The 23383-nt window shown below is 41.3% G+C and overlaps 1 protein-coding gene across 4 annotated transcripts in view; it reads left to right on the top strand.

Annotated features, from left to right (window-relative positions):
- pam (peptidylglycine alpha-amidating monooxygenase) overlaps nt 1-23383 on the top strand; it is a 76164-nt gene that overhangs the window by 47672 nt on the left and 5109 nt on the right. For 2 of the 4 annotated variants that reach the window (XM_033647185.2, XM_033647184.2), the window contains exons 16-24: nt 5589-5864; nt 10888-11017; nt 13280-13396; nt 13547-13619; nt 14240-14450; nt 15484-15687; nt 16235-16350; nt 20700-20796; nt 21048-21098. In XM_033647185.2, coding sequence (XP_033503076.1) covers nt 5589-5864; nt 10888-11017; nt 13280-13396; nt 13547-13619; nt 14240-14450; nt 15484-15687; nt 16235-16350; nt 20700-20796; nt 21048-21098 — 1275 coding nt within the window. The remainder of the gene's footprint in view (nt 1-5588; nt 5865-10887; nt 11018-13279; nt 13397-13546; nt 13620-14239; nt 14451-15483; nt 15688-16234; nt 16351-20699; nt 20797-21047; nt 21099-23383) is intronic. The other 2 variants (XM_078162019.1, XM_033647186.2) reach the window with 1 other exon arrangement.

Here is a 23383-nt window from a genome sequence, read left to right on the forward strand (position 1 = left end):
CTCCCTGTCTCCAGGCCACTGATGCCTCCTTGGGATTTAGCGGTGGTTCTGGAGGGGCTTAAAGGCCCCCCATTTGAGCCATTGCTGGGAGTGAGTCTCAAACACCTGTCCCTTAAGACAGTGCTGTTACTAGCTCTTGCCTCTGCAAAGTGAGTGAGTGACATCCATGCACTCTCTGTGCATCCTGTGTGCGCTCAGTTTGCCCCGGGGAATACGCGTATGGTTCTGAAGCCCAACCTGGTCTTTGTACCTAAGGTGGTGGGTTCGTGTTCCCCGATTGAGCTTGCAGCGTTCACCACTTCTCCCGGTGAGCAGCAAGCGCACATGCTGTGTCCAGTTCGAGCTGTGCGCTCTTATATGGACAGGACACAGAGCATCAGGAGGAGCCATCAGCTCTTTGTCTCGTGGGCTGAACCCCGAAAGGGACAGCCAGTCACAAAGCAGCGCCTCGCCCACTGGGTGGAGGAGGCTATAGCTTTGGAGTATACTAGCAGGGGTCTGCAGCTGTCGGCGGGTTTGCATGCGCACTCTACCCGCGGGATGGCCGCATCCTGGGCTTTATTTAGGGGAGTGTCTGTTCAGGACATTTGTTCAGCAGCAAGTTGGTCCTCATCTCCGACTTTTGTTCGATTCTATATGCATGACGTGTCATGGCCGTGCTTGGCTAGCGCGGTCCTGGAGTCCTAACTGGAACCCAGGGACCCTTCCCACTGGCCGGTACTTGTTCGATAAGCTGTCTGGCAATACGGGAGCTACCATATCCCATAGCGAGACACCGAGTGAATATTATGAAGAAGAACGTTTGATTATCTAACATAACCGCAGTTCTTAGAATAATATGAGCAGGGTGTCTCGCCAGACGACCCTTCTTGCTGGGCGGTGAGAAGAGGTCTGCTTATTGAATTGAAGGAGGGTTATCCGCGCACACTATATATAGTAGGTGGGACTACTGGGTGCGGCGCGGGTGAACACCTTTTGCCGACCAATCAAGTTTGGCGGATTGAGATAAATGCTTCTATCAGGGCTGCAGTAGGCTGTATCCCATAACGAGACACCTCGCTTATATTATTCTAAGAACTGCGGTTATGTTAGATAACCAAACGTTATTCAGTTTAGCATTTAATAGCTTTAAGATCATCTCTGTACTCAGGATATCAGGTAAATAAGCTATATGGTGCTTGTTAAGGTTACTTAGTAACCTCAGGTGCAACCTGTGGCCGCGCTCTTGAAAGCTGGCACTAAAAAAGGCAGAAGAGTAGCACCCATTGCCCAACCTCACGTTTTCCAGGCAATTACAGATGTGGCATGTGTACAGCCCCTCACTAACAGGGCTGGTACCTGCGGTTATTACACAGGCAAGTTAATAACATGTTGGGGATAAAATCCAAAGTGTGGGATCATTTTGAGAAGGTGAAGGACAAATCCAGGGTGATCTGTACACTCTGCAGACAAACATTTGCCAGTCATTTGTCGACTACTAACATGACGAATCATCTGAAACATGCAAGTAGCTACATGGCCATTAGCCACTAAGCACAATCGTTGCTGACAGCATAATTAACGGGCAGCTCGCTCAGTGTGTGATGTGTGCTTGTAAACAAAGTATTGGCCTATATTAATTGTTTTGTATTATTCTGTAATGTATCACAGTGTTAACAATGTTACTGATACTATTCTTTCTCACACCTTTAACTCAAACCATTGTGTTGCCCCACCCAAAATATATAATTTAATAATTAAATTAGTATCGTAAACATGTGGGCGACTTGTCGACTAATGGCCCGATATGACGAATATTGGTTGACTAGGAATGTTCTTAGTCGGGGGCAGCCCTGCCACTTTCAGACAGCAGACCTGTATGACACAATACGCAGAGCTACTGCACTTGACCTGCATTGGAACCATTTATATGAGACTGATGCTAGTCTAAATGCTGCTAGACAAGTTCCATATGCTTACATGAGAATTACAGTAACACAAGATAAAAGTTAAGCTTTAATTTCACCTCATACATTGTTCATATGCACGCTCCCTCTCTCTTGATTGCTCATGTGTGCTTTCTATTTCTCTCTTCTTGTTGTCTTTAGTAAATTGATTAAATGATTTTTAAATTACTATGTATTGTAAAGTGACCTTGGGTTTCTTGAAAGGCTCTATATACATTAAAGTTATTATTATTATTAAATGTCTGTATCATTTAATCTATTTCCATTACTGGTTTCAATGCCAGTTCACCAAAGCTGGGAAGCCTCCAACACGTTGTTCAGCCCTGGTCAGGAGGAGGGTTGTAAAGGAGGGTCGGCTGGCTGACACACGTTAACCCATACAGATAGACCTCCGATGAGAGTTTGATCCCATCATTGTGTTGCTATTTGTATGGTGGATTTTGCAGATTGGAGAAGCAAGCAGTTTTCTGCTGAGAGTAATGCAGTGAGAGCAGTAATCACTGCAGCAAATGGGACATTTAAGCAGCAAAACTAAAAACTGTAGTAGGGATGTAATGATTACCGGTAAAATGATAAACCGCGGTAAAATTCCGGACGGTTAGTATTACCGTTTCAAATTTTATCATTAAAACCGTGTTTGATGGGGTGTCGGTGGCTTGGTAGATGGAGCGGGTGCCCCATGTGCAGGGCTGTTGCTGCAGCAGCCTGGGTTCGACTCCGGCCTGTGGCCCTTTGCTCCGTGTCATTCCCCCTCTCTCTCCCCCTTTCGCACTTGACTTTCCTATCAATTGAAGGCAAGACTGCCCAAACAAATATCTTAAAAAGAGAGAGAAAAAAAAAACAAAAAAAAAAACGTGTTTGATTACTGCACTTTGAAAAACTCACAGTGATACTCATTGCCTGGAAAAGCAGCAGCAGTCCCTTAGACACAGGCGTGCATGCGCAGTTTGCAATGTTTGGCCTCTGAAAACATGGCGGAAGGCATCGAAGGCACCCGTACGGACAGTGCTCTGGAGAAAGTCTGAAGTCTGGATGTATTTTGGATTTTGTAAGGATGCTGAGGGGAAACTAACTGAAGATTGTCACCCTGTCTGCAGAAAATGCAGGAAAAATGTCTCTGCGAAGGGGGGTAACACTTCAAATTTCATGAGCCATCTTCGTGACCACCACCCACAACTATACAGCGAGTGTACCTGTGCCTGATACACACACTACACGACTTTTCTGCCCGTTCTGAAAGTCACTATGTCACATTACACTATTGTGGAGTCATAAAATTGTGCCGTGACTTGGCCGACAGACATGACACACTACATGACGATACACACCAATTATCCCCGGTTGTCTTTGATGACGTATGTGATGTCATCGGGTTATTCTTGTCCTATTTTTATTACTTTCACTATTATTTGAGTCACTGTCTGTTCATGTGCCAGCCGAAATGTTGTTGTAGTAATATTAAAAAGCGCCAGCAGATGGCAGGAGCTACATTTGATGTACCATACGCAAACATACAAGTCACTGAATCCTCCACAAGTTCCTGCAAATGTTTCACAATAAAAGCCTTTTTAGAAAATGGAGGGATTCTCTCAGCCGAGGTTATAAGGGGGCTTTTAATTTGAAACAAATTCAGGAAGTGTTGAGTTTGAAATGACAGCACGATGCATTAACTTTATGAAGCCAACGGGAGCGGATAAAAAGAAAAAATATAAAAACACAAAAGGATTAAGAAATAACGGCCGTCTATAATGTAGTCTGTTTCAAATGAAGCTGGTAGCCTCTGCAGTTGTGGGGAGTAAAAGCCCCGCCACTATTTTTTTAATTTTCTTACTTCATGTCCGTCTCCATTATGAAGAAATAACATTGTTTGCTAGCTTGATGCTAATGGCAATACTCAGCAAGTTGACAAAGTGCCTCTGCTGTTTCACACCATCATTTTCCCCTTTTACTCTGTGTGGTAATATCCCTAGAGGAAATATTAAAAATGCTGGGGTGTTGTTGCCCTACAGTTGTCTACGGCAGCAGATCGCTCTGTGTTCCTAATGGTCAAAGTGACGGCTGTGATAGGAGTAATCGTGAACGACAAAAAGAAAATCAAACATGCTAGACTTTCTGTTAGACAGAAAGTACATTGTGCTCTTTATTTTATTTGCTTTTCGAAATAAAACTTGGTTAAATAATTTCAGTGTGTGTGTATAAGTACTTTTTGAACATTTTGAGCACATTTCAACAATACCGTAATAATAATGATAACTGTGATCATTTTGGTCACAATAATCATGATATGAAATTTTCATACCGTTACATCTCTAAACTGTAGTCATAAACCTGACAGAGGAAACAGAGCAAAACTTTTAGCTTCTGAAATAATCACTAAAGTTACACTGCTTCTTGGGCGTAAACGCCTGATCATACCTCATTCTAAGACCTACACACCCATGGACACACAGCGTGGGTGCTGGCCATGAAAATGACAACTGCCTTGTTCTGAAACTAGCAATGACAGTCGTGTTGGGCTGTGGACTGCTTTGCATAGGGTGTAAGATAGGGCCCAATATGTGTTAGTAGGTCAGAGGTCATTAGAACAAGATCACATGAGTCTTTAAAAATTGTTAGTGTATCCTGTCAACTGAGATTACAGTATATGCAGTAGGTTGTACTGTATGTGCAGTAGACAATGCGGTGTCAGCATTAGATTGCATGACACGTCAGTTGTTTGCTGCTGACTAATACCTTTCCTTCTGTAGAGCTAACTCTTCTCTGTTCTTCCCACATCTCTACGCTCAACCCAAATTTCTGCCAAATAGTGTCTACTAAAACACTTTTACACTACAGGCTATGTAGTGGACAACAGATATTTATTGTATTTCCTTTTTTTGATATCACTGTCCCAATGAAATCTCTTACCAGCCTTCTTTACAATACTCAGTACATTTACATGACATTAGAGAAAATTGATTTATTGTGTTAGTCCAATTAAAACTGGACTTTAAAAATACACATAAACATATTTGTCCAACTGAAATTGTACTAAATTAAATTTCTCAAAGTTGGACTGACACACCCAGATAATGCGATTGTGTGTTGAATAACACCTGCATGTATATAGTCAGTCAGACCCAAACTGGCCAAGGTGCTCTACCCATGGTCCACAGTTTCTGTGACGGGTTTTGACCCGGAAGATGAATACGACGAATAGGAGAAGAGGCCGGTAACAACATGGCAAAATCTACATCCAGAGCTGTTGATTTTTGGACAGACGAGGAGATACAGTTCATGCTGTGTCAGCTGAAAGACTTCAATATTTTAAAAAACAAGTTTGCCGCCAGCTAACTGTAGCTACTTTGTTGGTCAATTGTTTGGTCTGTGACATAATAGATCAATCGGAAAAAGATCAAATACTAACAAGCTGAAAGGGGGCATATCACCACCTATTGAAGCGGAGTTGGACATACTTTGGTCAATAAATCGATTCCCCTCCTGTGTTTGTATAGTGGGACAAGGACAGTAGTCCAATTAAATGGCCTAGTCGAGATGTAACCAAACGTACTGAGTGCTTTATTTGCCCTTTATTGCAGGATAGCCTAGTCTCCTTGTCCTTTATTTCCACTCTTTCCTGTCCTTCTCTGTCTGTCTGTGCAGGTGACCTCTTTTCTCTTATGTCCAAGCTGCTAGGCCACAGCAAGGACATAGTTCACATTCATAAGTACAACCCCAGCGAGATGCAGAGAGCCCAGGCTGACTTGGTGGCTCAGATCGATAGCTTAATGCAAAAGAAAGACCTGGGCTCTCCCAGTGCCAGACTAGCCTTCCAAACCAGGGAAGATCCTGTTTTGCTGAGGGACAGGGTCCACAAATTCCACCAGCTTGAGGCCACGGCTAAGCCACCAAGAAGCAAGCTGCTAGCTGAAGGACAAGGTGGGTCCTGGATGCTATTTTATTGTTGTTATTGATCCCCTTCTTTCTTTACATGGTCCACTATGCTTGAACTGTAACACATACACAGTTCACATGTTTAGACACCCTTTGAGTTTTTGTAAAATGTATTGTGCTATGAAATGACCTTAAAATATTAGTATACAAGTTATTTAAACCAATGAAAAATAGTCTTGTACGCGTCACTGTTAAATCAGGGCTTTACTGTGAGAAAAATTTCTCCATATTTCTTTTTCCCCTTGGCTGTAGCATCCTGTTTTTCCTCCTCATGTGTATCTTTTCCCTCCTCATCCCTTTCTTTGCTGTCACTCATGGATATGTTACTCAGACCGGCTCCCACCACATCAGTCTGAATGTCTGATAAGTCATTAACTCTGCCCCATGAGCTCTATGTTCGTTCTGGCTTCAGTGCAGAGGCTCTGCTTGTTTTCAAAGTGACCTGTGGAGTTTCCTTGTAAAAAAAAAAAAAAAAAAGTTTGGTTGACATTCAGTCCTACTCACCATTATCACATTGTGTGTATTCTTGAGGTGAATGCATATTCTTGAATGCATTTCCTTTCTCATAAAATATTTTCAAAGATTTAATCCCATATTGTTTACACCTGTGTTATAACCTGGCTCAAATGCCCACAACAAAATGGAGACACACCATGGCAAAGTTGAACAAAAGATAATTATTTAATCAAATTAAACCCAATTAGACCAAATGAGACCAAATTAAAGATTAACTAAATATTTACAGTGTGGAGTGTGGAAGTCAGAGGTGTCAGTAGTGTGATGGGTGCAGGAAAATGTGTACAGATGTATAAAGGTGCGTAAAAGCAAAACTAAGAACTAAAGCAACATAACCAGTCCAAAGAGGGACAGGGAGATGCAGCAACAAAGTGGAGTGCAGCCAGAGAAGGCCCCTAGCTGCACACAGACTTAATTATCCTGAAACACCCTCAGGTGCTGCCAGTTGCCCTACGATCACCTGCATGTAAAGAGTGAGCACACAGACAGGTAAACACACGTTAATTAGCTGACATAGGAATGTGTCTCTCGCCGCCTGCATGCATGCGTGTGCATTTGGGTCATTGTGGTCGCGCACACGAAACCTCTACAGGGAGCCTTTAATTCCCTTGTAGAACAAGTGGGCAAGTTGGATGATGACTGCTCTATGTTCACATTGGGGTACAACAGTTCAGAATAATCCAGAACAGAATGACCAAACCTAGAATTTGCAAAAGAGAAAGCAAAAAGAAATCTTGTCTAAACTCACTAAGAGGTGGAGCACACTAAGAGAGGGAGGGCTGTGTAAATCATCCATCCATCCATTTTCATCCATTTATGCAGGGCCGGGTTGCAAGGGAAGCAGGCTGAGCAAAGTACTCTAGAAATCCCTCTCCTCAGCAATGCTTCCCAGCTCCTCCTGGGGGATCCAAAGGTGTTCCCAGGCCAGATGAGATATGTAATCCTTCCAGCATGTTCTTGAACTGCCTTGGGGCCTCCTACCAGTTGTATGTGCCCAGAGAACCTCTAAAGGGAGACACCCAGAAGGATCCTGATCAGATTCCCAAACCACCCCAACTACCTCCTTTCAATGCGAAGGAGCTCCGAGCTCCGAGCTCCCTCTAGATGTCTGTTCTGCTCAGCCTGTCTTTCAGGCTGAACCTAGCCAAACTATGGAGAAAACTCATTTCAGCCGTTTGTATCTGCGATCTCACTCTTTTGGTCACTACCCAAAGCTCATGACCATAAGTGAGGGTTGGGATGTAGAAAGACTGGTATATCAAAAGCTTTGCTCTCTGGCTCAGCTCCCTTTACAATGATGGTCCATCGCAGCGCATCACTGCTGATGCCACATCAAACCACCGATCCATCTCATGCTCCATTTTAACGTCATTCATTTTCTGAATATGAGAGATGCGTAAACAGCATTTATGAGTTCACTGTGGTCGGTCATCAGTACTTTTATAATGGAATTAAATAGATATTTTAAGTAAATATGCAGATAACTGTCCGCTCCTCTTAGAGCTTGGATATTTCAGAAAGGTGTTACTCTGCTCGGTGATCTAGACAGTGTGAGAGTATGTGTGTTCTAGTCTGCACGCCATCTGCACAGGCTTGAGCAACACTTGAGTCATATGTGGATAAGTTTCAACAGCTGTGTACATCTGGACACTCAGTTCTTTTCCCATTCTCCGTGACGAAACCTGTCAAGCTCTGTCAAATTGCTGGAGTCTGTCAGTGAACAGCAGTTTGAGGTCCTGCCATAGATTCTGGATTAACCACCGTAAACTCTTGTATGAATGTGATTGGATATTACTGGTCAGCTGGTTGCCAAGCATAAAAGAAACAGCTGAAGGCAATCAGCTAATGCATGTGTGATTTGAGTGCTCTGCTGAAAAAAATGCAGTGCTCCATTCTACTGATCACTACTCAAAGCTGATGACCATAGGTTAGGGTTGGATCATAGATCAATTTGTGAATGGAAAAGTTTACTTCATGCTCAGCTCTTTCATCATCATGACAGCCCAAAATAATTCCCACATGACTGCCTGATCCGCCTGTCAATCATGCGAGCCATGTTACTCTCGCTAATGCATCTCAGAGTCACTATGGAAAGTGACACAGCAAAATTCATTTCTGTGACCTGGCAAAAAAAAATGGCTGAGGAAGCTTGGTAACAAAGTGATGCTTTAGCTCTCAGTTACAGTTAAAGTTTAATTATGGTTTATTACAATTTGGCCATCATTTCTATATTTAATAATATCATACTCACTCAGTTATTTGCTGATATGTGGGACTGCAGCAACTTTGGGGGCAAGAGACAAGCAGCTTTAAGCAGTCATAGAGGCATGTCCAGACCATCCTTATAGAACTCTGCCCCTACCTTTCAGTGCAGTTACTAATAAATTTGTTTTTAAAGGTGGAAAAAATTATACAGTCTATTAAACAAACTGACTTTGCATGTCAGCCCCATAGCACACCCCTGATTACTAGCCACAATAGAGAAGCTGATATTGTCTTTTCCTTGTGTGTGTGTGTGTGTGTGTGCGCGCGCGCACACACGCATGCACATGGGCAAAATGTACACTACAGTATTGTAGTGGGAACTACCTTAAAAGAAATAGCTTGTTCTATTTCTATTATTTATAAGAATTAATAAAACAGGACCTTTGTTGCATGTCATACACCTCTCTCTTTCCTCCTGTCTGTGTCTATGCATCTGTGTGATAAAGGCAAAAAATGCCAGAAAAATAATAAAATATTTCCAAACAAAATGCAGAAAAGCATTGAAGTGGTAACCTTTCCCTTCCTAGCCACAAAGTGGGCTTGTGCTTTAAAAGAACGTGTTGCAGTAACTTACGTTCAAAGTCATTTAGACTGTAGAAATGATAAACACCCTGTTAAGGCAGCAGTACATTAGAACTGCATTTTGAATGGTCAAACAGATGGAAACTCCCTCCCCCTACACATTTCCGACATTGGAGTTGGGTAGGGGCGTTTGACAATTTCTGTAACTTTCCAAGAACTGTGTATTTGACATCCATATCCACTTCGCACAGCGATTGGCCAGATGTGCAGAGTTGAGATGGTACAGAAGTTTTGAACTTCTTTCACAAGCTCACAACTATTACCGGTACTTTTCATGTGTGCAACACTAAAGGCCTTTGCACACAGAGTCCATTATATCGGATGCATTTTTTAAAAAATCCGTCATTTGAAAAAAATAAAATAAAATAAAATGTTAGACAGAAACCTTGCACACTATGTCTGGTGTGTTGTATTATTCTATTTCTTGTGAAAATGTCCAATACAAGACAAAATGAAAAGACACATCTCCTCCCCTGCTTCTCTCCACAGAGATACCTTTCTGGTTGTTCCCACTCTTTCCCCTGAGTCCTGCATTTGGCACTGTGGCTGGTGGGGCTGAGCTGTCCTCCCTCTCTATTTCCACACTTTAGCTTTTTCTCAAAACATCCTCCTCCTTGTCATCATTATTCACCTGAATATTACTATCAGACCTGTTGAAAGTGAGCTATCTGAGTTATGAAAGAATACTGTGCGGCCCATTTCTCTGTCTTTTCACAGATGTGTCCTGTTGCCACATTTTCTTCACTGATTCCTGGTCAAACAACTCTCTAAAGGCTTCTGATGGATGCGAAAAACACAGAAAATCAGACCCATTCCGAAAACTTTTATGACAGTCAGAAGTTTCAGACTCAGTGTGCAAATGTGACTGACCCACTTGACATGCTGCTGTGTTGTGCTATGGCCTATTCAAGTCAATGAATTAGAAAATCTGTTGGGTTCGGGCCAGGCTCGATTATAATTGTCTTGGACTTGGGCGGGCCGGATTCGTTCAGGAAAATGTGGCCTGAGCCGCGCTCTAGTGTGCTCACCTGTGTGCGCACACGTGTGTGTGTGTGTGTGTCTGTGTGTGTGTGTGTGTGTGTGTGTGTGCGTGCGAAACAGAGAGCAGAGGAGAATTGTATACGCCCGACCATGTAGAGACAGAAATGACATGTTGTCGTGTAAATTAAATAAAAAACATAAGGCTATTTAGTTTGTTTAATAAAAGGACAAGGTATAGACCTGTTCTATAGGAAAGGTAACCTTAAATTATTTCTGTTGAGATCTGGCGCTATATAGAAAATAAAATTAAATAAAATTAACTTGACCTTCAAGTGGGGGCGGGGATTGCCGTTGGAGGGTGGGGTGCCCCCCTAATATAATGGTAGGGGAACACTGGGTGTATTATTTTTAGAGTAACGCACCAGTTTTTATCATAGGTATGTGTCATATTAACTCATTGCAACCTTGTGTTTGTGTGTTCTTATCCATAATCACCTTGTTGTGTAACTTGAACCACTGATACAGTCTTGACACTAAAAAGAAAACAGATGTATGTGAAACCCCTTTCATTACAGAATGCCAGTGATCACTTTTAACACCATGTTGAAAATACCTCAACCCATGGGTTTGTGGGTGTCTGTGTGTGTGTTTTTGTGTATTGCAGACTACCATTTGGAGCAAGTCTCAGCATGGCCTCAGAATTCTCTCAAGCTGGGTCAGGTGTCAGGACTTGCCCTTGACTCAGATTCTAACCTGGTCATTTTCCATAGAGGTGACCGCCACTGGGGGGCAGAGTAAGTCACCTTCAACATTTTCTGTTAATACAGGGCTTCTGACAGTCCTTGAAAGTCAGAAATCTTCATGTATAATGTTTTAAATATAATGTAATTTGTTTATCTTGAGAGTTCACTACTGCCACCACCTTTCAGCTATCCATAATATGACATATGATCCATCACTCACAGAAAGTACAGACTCTAGTTTAAACAACAGCCCGCATTTCCTCACTTTTAGGTCTGTTGCCAATTGAGGGTCAAGGTATCTTAAAATATGCTTTTAGACAGTGGATGGTTATCGTGCCAGGACATATGGTCAAAAATGACCTGAATAACAAGCTGTTATGGTTGCAATCACATTGTCAAAGCAACTAGATGGATGGAAAAAATGCTACTCTGTGTAGGTTGAAAGTGTCTGTTATAATTTGTCCCCATATTGTCCCCATTGCCATTTGCAGCTGGCATTTTCAAATTGTGCAGGAATGAGTCCTTAAACACACAAATAAGTTAGCATTTTAGCACTTCTGGTTCCTTTGTCTCAGAGTCATTGGATTTTTTATGGGTTGAATGGTGCCTAAAATAAATTCTGTGAATAGTGTGTTGCAGAAATGAGACCTAAAACACAGAAATAAGTGAGCATTTTAGCACATGGGTTTGTGATTTTGCATTTCCTAGGATAGCAAAGACAAGACCTACCCTCCTCTCCCTCTGATTGGGTTATACTCGTTGCCTTTGGTGGTTAGGTCAGTAAGGTTTAGGTAAAAGGAGTAAGATTGGTTAGCGTTAGAGTAAGAATGTCACAGTAACCCATTCAGAGGCAGAGTAAGGTGGGAAATGCCTTTGCTAGTCTAGGTAACGCAAATTTGCATTCAGTTCACTTGGTCAATGGGTTTTTGAAATTGGTTTTTGGTTAGATGCCTGAAATAAGGTCTGTGGTTATCACAAGCTTGAGAGATTTCCGTGTTTTCTTCTATGACATAAAATATGCCAGTAAATACCCCACTTGTGACTTTTGAAGTGTTTGCGGTTTCTAACAATTGGCTAAATGAGACTACAGAACTTCGTCACTCTGAGCATGGCTTTTTTTGGTGTCTTCCATTTGCACTGGGAAGTCATGCGACTGTTTTTACTGAACAAAATGTGTTTAATCAAGAAAACCAGGATGACACTGGCTTCCCAGTTAGCCTACATAAATAAGCATCATCCCTCAACACTCTATGGGACTCACTGCTTTTTCTACCATATAACCAAAATAAAAAGCACAAGAAGGCATTGTTGGCTTTGTTTGCCTCATTCAGTTTAGCTTTGGCCACTACTGACAGTCAGCTGATGGTAAAGTGGAATTTATACTTCCACTTTGACACAGAACCTAGCCATACAATGTAAAATACTACAGGCTTGTTCTAATAACATTAGCATGTTGTATTTGTTTGGAAAAAGTGTTTAGTATAAGACAGTTGTTTTGTCAGTGAACCTTGTGAGTTGTAATGGAGCCAAAATTTGTAACGTTACCTTTGTTAAATGTTGCTGTTGTCCCTGGCTTCATATGAGTAGAGGAAATCTCCACTAGGTGCTAGGCTAATTTATACAATGTAAATGCCATAGGCTTGTGCTAATAACGCTAGCATGTTGTATTTGTGGGAAAAATGTGTTCAGCAAGAGAGAAGTGTTTTGTCTGTGAATCCTGCAATTTGTGTACTTGTGTTTAAAATTGTCACTATTAAGCCATATTTAATGTGTGTTGTTGGGTGTGTTTTGAATCAACTAAACTTTACAGCACTTCACAGAAACCCCACCGCCCACTTGTGTTATGGAGGTGTACCTGCAGAGTAGGGCTGCTCAATTATGGAAAAAATCATAATCACTATTATTTTGGTCACACACACATGAAACACACACATTGAAATCTTCTGCGATCACCTGCCCCTCGCATAACATCTCCAGGCATCTGTGACCAAAAATCGTTTACACTCGATTTCATTAATTTTGAAATCGTTTGACCTCAAAATTGTAATTGTGATCACCAGACGATTAATTGCACAGCCTTACTGCAGAGTGACACAGACACACCACCACACAAGTATAAATGCTCGCAACAGTGTAGGCCACATGTGTAGGCTACAGAGTAGGCTCTGCATAGAACTGACGCACAAGTACAAATCTGCCTTAAGTAAGTGGCGTAACAGCTTGCAGCTAATATGGCATAGATGATAGCTGGGAGGGTTTAAGAGAAAGCAAACCATCTCTTTGTAGAACTACAAAACAATTTTTTTTTTTCAGCTCCTTTAACGACCAGGCGAGATACCTGCAGAGGTCCCAAGGTCCTATTCAACAGTCCACTATTCTGGTAGTTGACCCGACCAAAGGCAACATCCTGAAGGCTTCTGGTAGAGACATGTAAGTTATAGTGTGCTTTAGTTTTTATTGTCAAAAAGGAGAGTACTGAGTATGAACAGACACAACAAGGTATTTCTTACATGGTTGACATCATGCATAACAACCAAAGTGAAAACTGTCTTGTAATGATTCATATCTGGGATGTTGCAGGTTCTATTTGCCTCATGGAATAACTACAGACAAGAGGAATAATTACTGGGTCACTGATGTGGCTCTTCATCAGGTATGCAGCAGGTGGTATTCTAGCCCAGCTGAATATGTTTAAAAACCAGCTCTACACATCAAATTTTAGGCTCTCAGTCATTTATGTATACTTAAAAGTTTTATTGATGATGAACTGTAGAGCTTTCTTAAAACTATTAACTGATACAGGTAAATAGCCAATAAATTACAAGAACAAAACATATTAACTGTGTAGCATACTGTATGTAGTGTGTATAGCTTATCAGTTACATCATGTGACTGAATTAAAGTGTGAGTAATATTTTTGGAAATGGTGCCCAAAATCACTGTCTTTAAATGTGTCCCTGTTTTACACCAAGAAAACAAAGGTAATGCCAGATGTCCATGCCATAATCTTAGAATGAAAAATGGTTGGTGTGTGACATTTACAAATACATTTATTCTGTTCATGGTGAAATAATCATTTACACATTATTTATTTAGGTTTGTTATTTACATTGATCTGTAAATAATTGATATACACCTTTAAAAGGTCATATGTACGCAGTAGGTCTGATGGTGATGTATTCAGAACAGGTTGAGATTCAATACCCAGATCAAGTCTATGAACACATGATGAAGCAGGACCAATCAGGAGTCTCCCTTCTGTCCACTCATCAGGTGTTTAAAGTGAGCAGTGATGGGAGAGACAGTGTGCTGCTGAAACTGGGAGAGGCTTTCACACCAGGAAGTGACAACAGCCACTTCTGTCAGCCCACCGATGTGGCTGTAGACCCTGAGACTGGGAACGTCTTTGTGTCTGATGGCTACTGCAATGCCAGGATACTCAAGTTCTCTGCAAATGGTCAATACCTGTCTCAGTGGGGTGCAGGTAGGAATCTGACTCAACACACGCACATACACACACACACACACTCTTGGATGTTTTAAAGCAGGTGTTGTTAAACTAGAAAATGCTTTTCCAGTGGAAAATGCCTGTGGATACTGAAAGCTAAAATGAATTCAAAACAATGGCTGAAAATGCAGAAATATGAACTAAATTAACTTGAACAGCAGTAGTAGTAGTAACAGTAGTTTGAGAAGAATTACTAGAAGCAGCAATAGTAGTAGCAGTAGTGATTGTAGAAGTACTTTCAGTAGATACATTTAGAGGTTAAATGAGGTTGTTTTGAGAGGGATGAAGTACTTGAACAATACAAAAGGCGTTGCCAAATGCAGCATCAACAAAAGATTTTACCTTCTCAGTTTACTAACAACAATGTCAAACATAATGGAACTGTGCAGTGGTGTTGGTAGGATTCAATTTCATATGCACAAGAACTGCCTTCCCAAAACGTGTAGGTTCCCTGCCAGCACTTACACAGTCTACTCAATAAACGAGTAAGCAAGCTAGGCAAAGAGAGGTTGATACTTTTTTTTGTTTGTTTGTTTTTGCACTAATGTTACTAGTACAACCCCACTAAAAAAATGTTTAGTTGTAGGAAAAAATTCACCTTGCCTCTCAGGGCTTCTGTACTTCCAGTAAAGCCAGCACATAAAAGTATTTCTGCATTTAGAGAGCATGTTATGTGACAAGTGTTATTTCAGAGTCTTCTGTTCAGTAGTTTTTCCTGTTTAAACACCCCGATGTGTAGGATGTGAAAATGTGTCAGTGAATGTAACACACAGACTGCATCCATTGAACATGAACTTGATTTACAATAACATGAAATTAAAGTGACAGTGGTCTTTTCCACAGAATCAGTCATGTAGAAAGACAACATGACTTCCATGCAAACGTGGCTGTTTTCTCCATATAGGAGCTTCATTAATAATGTGGTAACTTTGTAGGTTGATACATCACTGACACCAGTGGACACCATCTGCACATATATAGCCATCTTGTCTTATTTTTCTGACTAAAGGCTCATCAGACAGGAGGAGGCGCATACCGTTCTCGATCCCGCACAGTCTAGTGTTCCTTCCTGACAGACAGGAAGTTTGTGTGGCTGACAGGGAGAACGGACGTATCCAGTGCTTCATAGCCGAAACTGGAGAGTTTGTCAAAGAAATAAAGAAAGAGGAGTTCGGAGGGGAGGTGTTTGCCATCACCTACAGCCCTGCTGGAGGTGAGTACTGATGGAGCTGGGTAGAGACATTCATCACATGTCATCCCCTTGTTTTTCACGTTATTTTTCCTGTTGCTCAGTTATTATGCCAAACTATGGTGAGAGAACTGTTTAAATTTAAGCTTTGATTTTTTTAATTTTGTTTTTCAGTCTGACTTCAGTCAGAAAGGGGCAATCAATTTACTTTCATGGTTGTATAAGGTCCTCCAGGGGTCTGAAGGACAGAGTGACCCTAATGATGTCACAGTGAAGTTATCAGGGTTGTCTTGGCTTGGGCTCAGACACAAACAGAAAGCCTGCATTACAAACTGTATCTCAGGCAGAGAGGGTCAAAACATGCTGCTGAATGGTATAATGTAGGGTCCAGTGTTTTTAGGGCTTGAGCCAAACTAAAGGGTAAAAGTCACAATATCTTATAGCCAGAAATGTTACAATGTGCCTTTAAAGTTTTCAATTCAAGGAGTACCTTTACATTGTGTTCTCGTAAATGTCTAACAGTTACCATGTGTGTGTGCATGTGTGTGTCTGTCTGTGTGTGTGCATGAAGATGGCTTGATCTTTGCAATAAATGGAGTCTCTCCATATCGCTCAGCTCCACTCAGAGGTTTTGTAATAAATTATTCAACAACGGACATTTTGGATACCTTCAGCCCTGAGAAAACGGTAATCACACACACACACACACACACACACACACACACACACACACACACACACAGATATATTGAGCTGCTCTCACTCATTCCTTTCTCTACTGTACTGAAACACTGGTAAAGGCTGTGTATGATTAAGGACAGTAGCTTTTGAGTCACTAATTATTCATCATTTTTGTCGATGGATGAAATGCAACAAAGGTCCTCAGCTGGAATTGAACCTGGGATATTGCAATTATACTGTATGCTTGTTAGAACAGGTGGCCACTAGAATACCCCAACCATCCACCCGATCCATTTGCAGGGTCACAGGATGCTGGAGCCTATCTCAGCAGGCATGGGGTTCGAGGTGGGGCACACCGCAGAGAGTTCGGCAAGCTTAAACAGGGCAGACACATAAAGACAGACAATCCTTCACTTTCACAATTTAGAGTTGCCAGTTATGATTGATTGATTCCTGTGCAGCTGTTTTATGCCTGCTTCTCTGTGTGGAATACAGTATTGAGCCAGGGACATTAATATATGCAGTTTTTGAAGTTTATTGACAGCAATATGTCATTATAAAGTGTTGTGGATATGATCAGAATGTCATAGTTAGTGTGGAAATTGGCTGAACTGGATTTCTATTATTTTCACAGCCTTCAAGTTATAAATACAACAGAAATCTGTGAGAATTGATATTAGGGCTGCACAATATATCATTTGAACATCGCAATGTGCGCATGTGCGATAGTCACATCGCAGGACATGCAATGTTTTCTCTTTTTTTAGAACATGTAAACTTTTGCTTCAGAAAAGCAGCTCTGGAGAAAGCTCTTTGCTTCGCTCTGCTCGCCTCTCTGAGCACCAAGTAGCCCCTCCCCCTCTCATGCACACGCTGCAGTCACACACTGAAAATGAGCGACATGCAAGAGGGAGAAACGGTAAAGGTGGATTTATGCCTGGTACACACTACACGACTTTTCTGCCTGTTCTGAAAGTCACTATGTCACATTACATGATTGTGGAGTCATAAAATCGTGCTGTGACTTGGCCGACAGACATGACACACTACACAGTGTTACACACCAATTATCCCCGGTCGTCTTTCACGAAGTGTGTGATGTCATCAGGTTATTCTTGTCCTATTTTTATTACTTTTACTATTATTTCAGTCACTGTGTCTGTTCATGTGCCAGCCGAAATGTTGTTGTAGTCACCTAAAAAGCGCCGGCAGACGGCAGGAGCTACATTTGATGTACTGTACGCAAACATACAAGCCACTGAACCCTCCACAACAAGTTCCTACAAATGTTTCACAATAAAAGCCTATTTAGAAAATAAGGGGATTCTCTCAGGTGATGTTATAAGGGGCTTTTAATTTGTAACTAATTCAGGAAGTGTTGAGTTTGAAATGACGGCACGATGCATTAACTTAATCAAGGCAGCAGGAGCGTATAAAAAGTAAAAACATAAAGATACAGAGGGATTAATAAATAACGGCCCGTATATAATTTAGTCTGTCTCAAATGAAGCTGGTAGCCTCTGCAGTTGTGTTGAGTAAAAGCCCCGCTACTATTTTCTAATTTTCTTACTTTAAGTCATCTGGTGAAAATTCTTGTATTTTTTAATATCCCAATATATATTGCAAAAATAAAAAATAAAAAAAAATTAGCAATGTCAGTTTTTTTCCAATATCATGCAGCCCTAATTGATATAGTCGAAAGCTTAAATATTCACTCACAAAGTTCTCAACGAGTGCTTCTGATGGATAAAGAAATAATATTAGATCCTTCCATGAAGTTTGATAGGGTATTCTGCAAGTTTTGTGAACAGTGCACATTATGCGAGACATTTGTGGTCACTGCAGCCTCTTATTTTGGCATATTTCACGCCAACTTTGTCAAGAGTGGGAAGGATCTGTGAATCAGTTTTGGTAGCATTTGAACATATCATTTTGAAATTGCTATAGTTAGTAGTTAATTGATTTTTGTAAAAACAAAACAAAAAAAACAACTGTTCCTTCTGTGTCATTCTTTTTGACTGCCAGAGACACTATGTAATACCAGATATCCATCATGTGCATATGCAGGAGGTTGAGAGCTTATTCCAATAACATTACATTTGACCTGTATGATACGAGCAACCTGATAAAGGACCCAGCAGTCATTTTGTTTACATTTTCTTACGACATGCAGGTTGTGTGCGCCTGTGCCAGTGGCCTTGTGACCAGTTGATTGAAGTTACATTCTATCCTCCAGAGACTGCATAGCATCAGTTAGCCCTAGCACAGTTCATGTCTGTAGTCCTGCTGGGATGACACTTAGAAGTTTTTGCTGCAACTGCAATTGTTATGCCCATAACCAGCGATGGCTTGAAGGCATTATGTTTTCGGGTTGTCCGTCCATCGCATTCTTGTGAAAGTGCTATCTCAAGAACACTTTTAGGGCATTTCTTCAAATTTGGCACAAACATTCACTTTGAGTCAAGGATGAACTGGTTGGAATTTAGTGGTCAAAGATCAAGCTCACTGAGATCTTGTCTGTCTCATTCTTGTGAACACAATATCTCAAGAATACCTTGAGGGAATTTTAGAAAATGTTCACTTGGACTTAATGATGAACTGATTAGATTTTGGTGGTCAGAGGTCACTGTGACCTTGCATTCATCTCAGTCTTGTGAAAGTGATATCTCAAGAACACCTAAAGGGAATTTGACACAAATGTCCACTTGGACTGAAGAATAAACTGATTAGAATTTTGTGGTCGAAGGTTAAAGGTCAAGGTCAGTGAGACCTCACAGAATATGTTTTTGGCCATAACTCAAGAATTCTTAAGCTAAATGTAATAAAATTTTACACATTTGTCTAATAGAATAAAATTATGAAGTGATGACATTGGCAAGGTCAAGGGACAAGGGACAATTTCACTGTAACATCATAATTTTCTGCTTAAAACACTTTTCGAGCCCAACTCAACATCATATCTCAGGAACAGAAGGGGAGACATTTGGTCAGATACTGAATTGGTAATCCAAATCTTGGGTGCTCACCTTCAAACTGTGCTGATTGTATAGATCTTTTGTGCTTTCCAGGGTTGCGGAAATGGCAGAAATGGTTGGTTTCCCAATTGGGTCTTACCAATCACAATGTTTCAAGCCTAAACTTTTAGCTCAGCCTCCATACCCTTTGTGATTTCATCCTTCTTGTTTGGGTAACATTAATTTACTTTCTTATTGCCATGGCTTCCTCCAACAATGGATAATACTCTCGGTACCACTCTGATATGTCGCCATATTTGCTTTGCCGCAACTCCCAATCTGTTTTCTTGACCTCCTTATACTCATGTGTTACTTTCAGTAACAGTTCCACCTCTTTGTCAGTCCAAGCAAAGAAATCCCTGGTCTTACTTTTTGCCATCTCTGTATTATTTTCTGTAACTAAGCAACCTACCCCAGAGTAGACAACCTGCTTCCTGTTTACACTAGCAAGCAAATGGCCAGTGTACGTAAATAGTCATGTGATATGCCTTTTCAGGTGTGTTAGTATGGACTGAGATTATTTCTGAAGCAGTGCTAAAATGCTCATGTGTACAGAAAATGTTTTCCTTTAAGACACATATAAGTGAGTCTCTTCAACAGTCTGCTCCTCCTCAACCCCACTGATACGGATGTGTTTTTTTTTTTGTTTTGTTTTGTTTTTTGTTTTGTTTTTTTGGTGGCTGTACTGCTCCAGTTCATCCTTTTTGTGTTTGCTTTCCAGGATATTGTTGGTTTGAGTGATGCAAGTATTACATATCATTTCTGGCCGTTAGAAATAATGAAATAGAACAAGAGTTCCAGATATCACAAAGTTTCTGTGAATTTTAAATGACTGCTAGAGTTCATTGTCACTTGGAATCCTGATGAGAAGATTCAGTAGGACAAGACGACTGGGTGTCAGGCTCTTTCATTAGATTGCTGACATTATCCTGGTCACACATGGCTTCGTTGGTATAAGGTCTGGACCACATGCTGGATATCCAATTATTATATCCTGTCTCTGGTGTTCATCGATTCAGATTCATTAAACCTTGGTTTCTGAGATTCAGATACATTTAGATACTTGGTTTCTGAGATTCAGATACATGCACAATAATAATCCAGGCAGTTCCAAATATTTCTATACTGTACGAATTATAAATTGTTATCGCAGATGGAGGTGAAATTTGACCTAGCCGAGCTGAACTGAAGTTTGCAACTTTACCTCCAGTCTGAAGTTAATGCTTATCATCTGATTCAAGCAGACATGTATTGTAGTCAGACCAAGTGATTTTCAGATAGTGATGAATCATTTTTGTTGCCTTGACTCCCTTACTGAGCTATATTTTCCTTTATTTGCAGGAGTTTAAAATGCCTCATGACATTGTTGAAACCAAGGACGGCAGCATCTTCGTCGGAGATGTAGGCACTAAATCAGTCTTCAAGTTCACCACTGAGAGTAAGCTCAGCTTCAGTAAGACAATGATTAGTCTAAACTGTGAAATATTCTCATGTGCAGACTTCTTAGCTTGAGTGTGTTAGAGAAATTCACATTCACTATTAGATGTTATTTATAATTTATATTGGTGAGAATGCAGAAATCATTTTATTAATCAAGTCCTTTTTGTTTTGGCTTTGCACATGAACTCTCTTAACTGAAATCTAGCTAATCCTATACCTGGTTTTAAAAATGCCTTCTTTTTTTTCCAGAGTTACATCGTTCTGTCAAGAAAGCTGGAATCGAGGTTCAAGAACTTGAAGGTGAGTTTTGTTGAGTGTTTTTGTTTTTATACCCATCATGATAATAAAAGTACTTGCTGCTGCTGATATTTGCTGACACTACATAGCAACACAAATGCACAAATACACACACACGCACACACACACACACACACACACACACACACACGCACACACACACACACACAGCATGTGACGCACATCAACACCTGCAACCATTGTGTTGGGTGCCTGATACACCTCTGTCCTGTTTCTCATGATGTTTGTCAAGATGTGTATTAACATCCACAAACGAGCTTGCCACAAAATTGTTGGCATTGTAGGTTTCTGCAAACTAAGGATATGTTACATCTGTAAGTTATTATCCGTTATGTAGTGGATACATTGAAACTTTACGCTTCAACAATGCCGTGGTCAATGTGTGGTTTTGTTAAGGTGCAAAAAACAGTTGGTTATGGTTTGGAAAAGATCATGTTTTTGCTTAAAATACCTGGTTTTGGGGACACAATCCTTGCTGAAAAAACAGCAGTGTTTCAGTAAAAAAACAACTACTTTTAGTGGCCCAGTTTTTTGTTGGTCTCGAACACTGTTCTGCAATCTGGCAGGCGTCTTGTGTAGGTGACATGCTCGCTACCATCCTCTCCACTTGTAGATGACAAAGTCAGCTTATAAACTACATCCCTTTAGAAACATTGATATTATACTTAAGAATCATGTAAATATAATGTATTTGTAGTTTGCAGGAACGTACATTACGTACATTTTTGGCTGCCACAAAACAGCAGTCTCCAATAAGCACATCCTGGCTACTTTACTCTGATGACTTCCTCCTGTCAGTATGATGCGTTCAGTGTGTGCTGTTGGCATCAAATGTCACTGATGTGTGTGGCACTAACAAATACTCAGACCAGTGCAGGCTGTGTTCCGACAGTTTTGAAGTATGAACACCAGACCAAAACTGGGCACATCATTAACTGGAAAGTGAGCAAATGCATGGAGTAGGAGTCAGTGGACAGCCGGAGTAAGATCAAGGTTCAGACCCACAGACCCCCTGCAGTTGACAGTTCAGACCCTGTCAACTACAGGGTCAGCATGTGTTGATTCTGAAATGTTCTGATTTTGAGCAACACCTAATATTATAAAAAGGCAGCGGGACTGAGTTCACAAATCTAAACAACACGGAAGGTTGTTTACTAAACATAAGCAAGATAACATCTACTATTTAAATCTGTCACTGTAGTGTAATCATCAAAGTCAGATATCAGAAGCTTTATTTGATTTGAAGTATTCTAAATCTTCATCATCATCATCATCATCTTATACCACTGGAAAGCCTGTTTAATTCCCTTTTAAATGGTGCCACATTTGTAAGGAACATGCATTTGTGGGATGAGCAGCAGAGCTGAGTATGTGGTTTGCACCCACGGAAAATTTGCCAAATCTTCTCTGCCAATGCCAAACAGCTTTTTTTGCTGTTGCTATTAACTCTTGTTTTGAGCTGATTGGCACCTGATTGTAAGCATGGGCCCTGCTACAGTGGTCAGTTGTTGTCTGCTCCAAGAATTGGCATGCCACATTTGACTGATCTGGATAGGGCCCGTGTGAGAGGGCAACTTCAAGTTGGTGTTCCGCAAAACCAAGTTGCGGCACTGAAGGCCAAGTTCCATAAAATGGGGGATGTCAGAGACAGGCCGCGAAGTGGGCATCCCAAGAAGACAGCAACCCAAGAAGAGCGTTTCCTCATCCTGTCAGCACTTAGGAACCTTAGGCAGTCTTCTACAGATTTGCAGTCAAGGTTTGCAGGACAATATGGCCGACGGCTCTCTGCCCAGACAATCCGGAACAGACTGCACGCAGCCAATCTCCGGTCTCATAGGTCTGCCAGGAGACCTGCCATGATTGCCCTTCACCGTCAGGCCCATTTGTGCTGGTGTCGGCAACACGTGCACTGGAACTTGAACATGTGGAGGAACGTTATGTTCAGCGATGAGTCCAGATTCTGCCTACGGCAGTTGGATCATAGGGTCAAAGTGTGGAGAAGACGCAGACAACGCTTTGCTGATTGCTGCACCGATAGAGTAACATGTTTTGGTGGAGGGGCCGGCATCTCCCTCACTGGAAAAACGTGCCATGTCTTTATTGGAGGCAATCTCAATGCAGAGAGATATTGAGTTGAAATTCTGCAACCAGTGGCAATCCCATATCTCCACAGTCTGAGACCGAACTCTTTCCTCCAAGATGACAATGCTCACCCCCACAGAGCGCGATTTATCCGAGACTACCTCCAGAATTTGGGAGTGGAGAGG

This window comes from Epinephelus lanceolatus, chromosome 19 (genome assembly GCF_041903045.1).
Source record: "Epinephelus lanceolatus isolate andai-2023 chromosome 19, ASM4190304v1, whole genome shotgun sequence".
NCBI lineage: Eukaryota > Metazoa > Chordata > Actinopteri > Perciformes > Serranidae > Epinephelus > Epinephelus lanceolatus.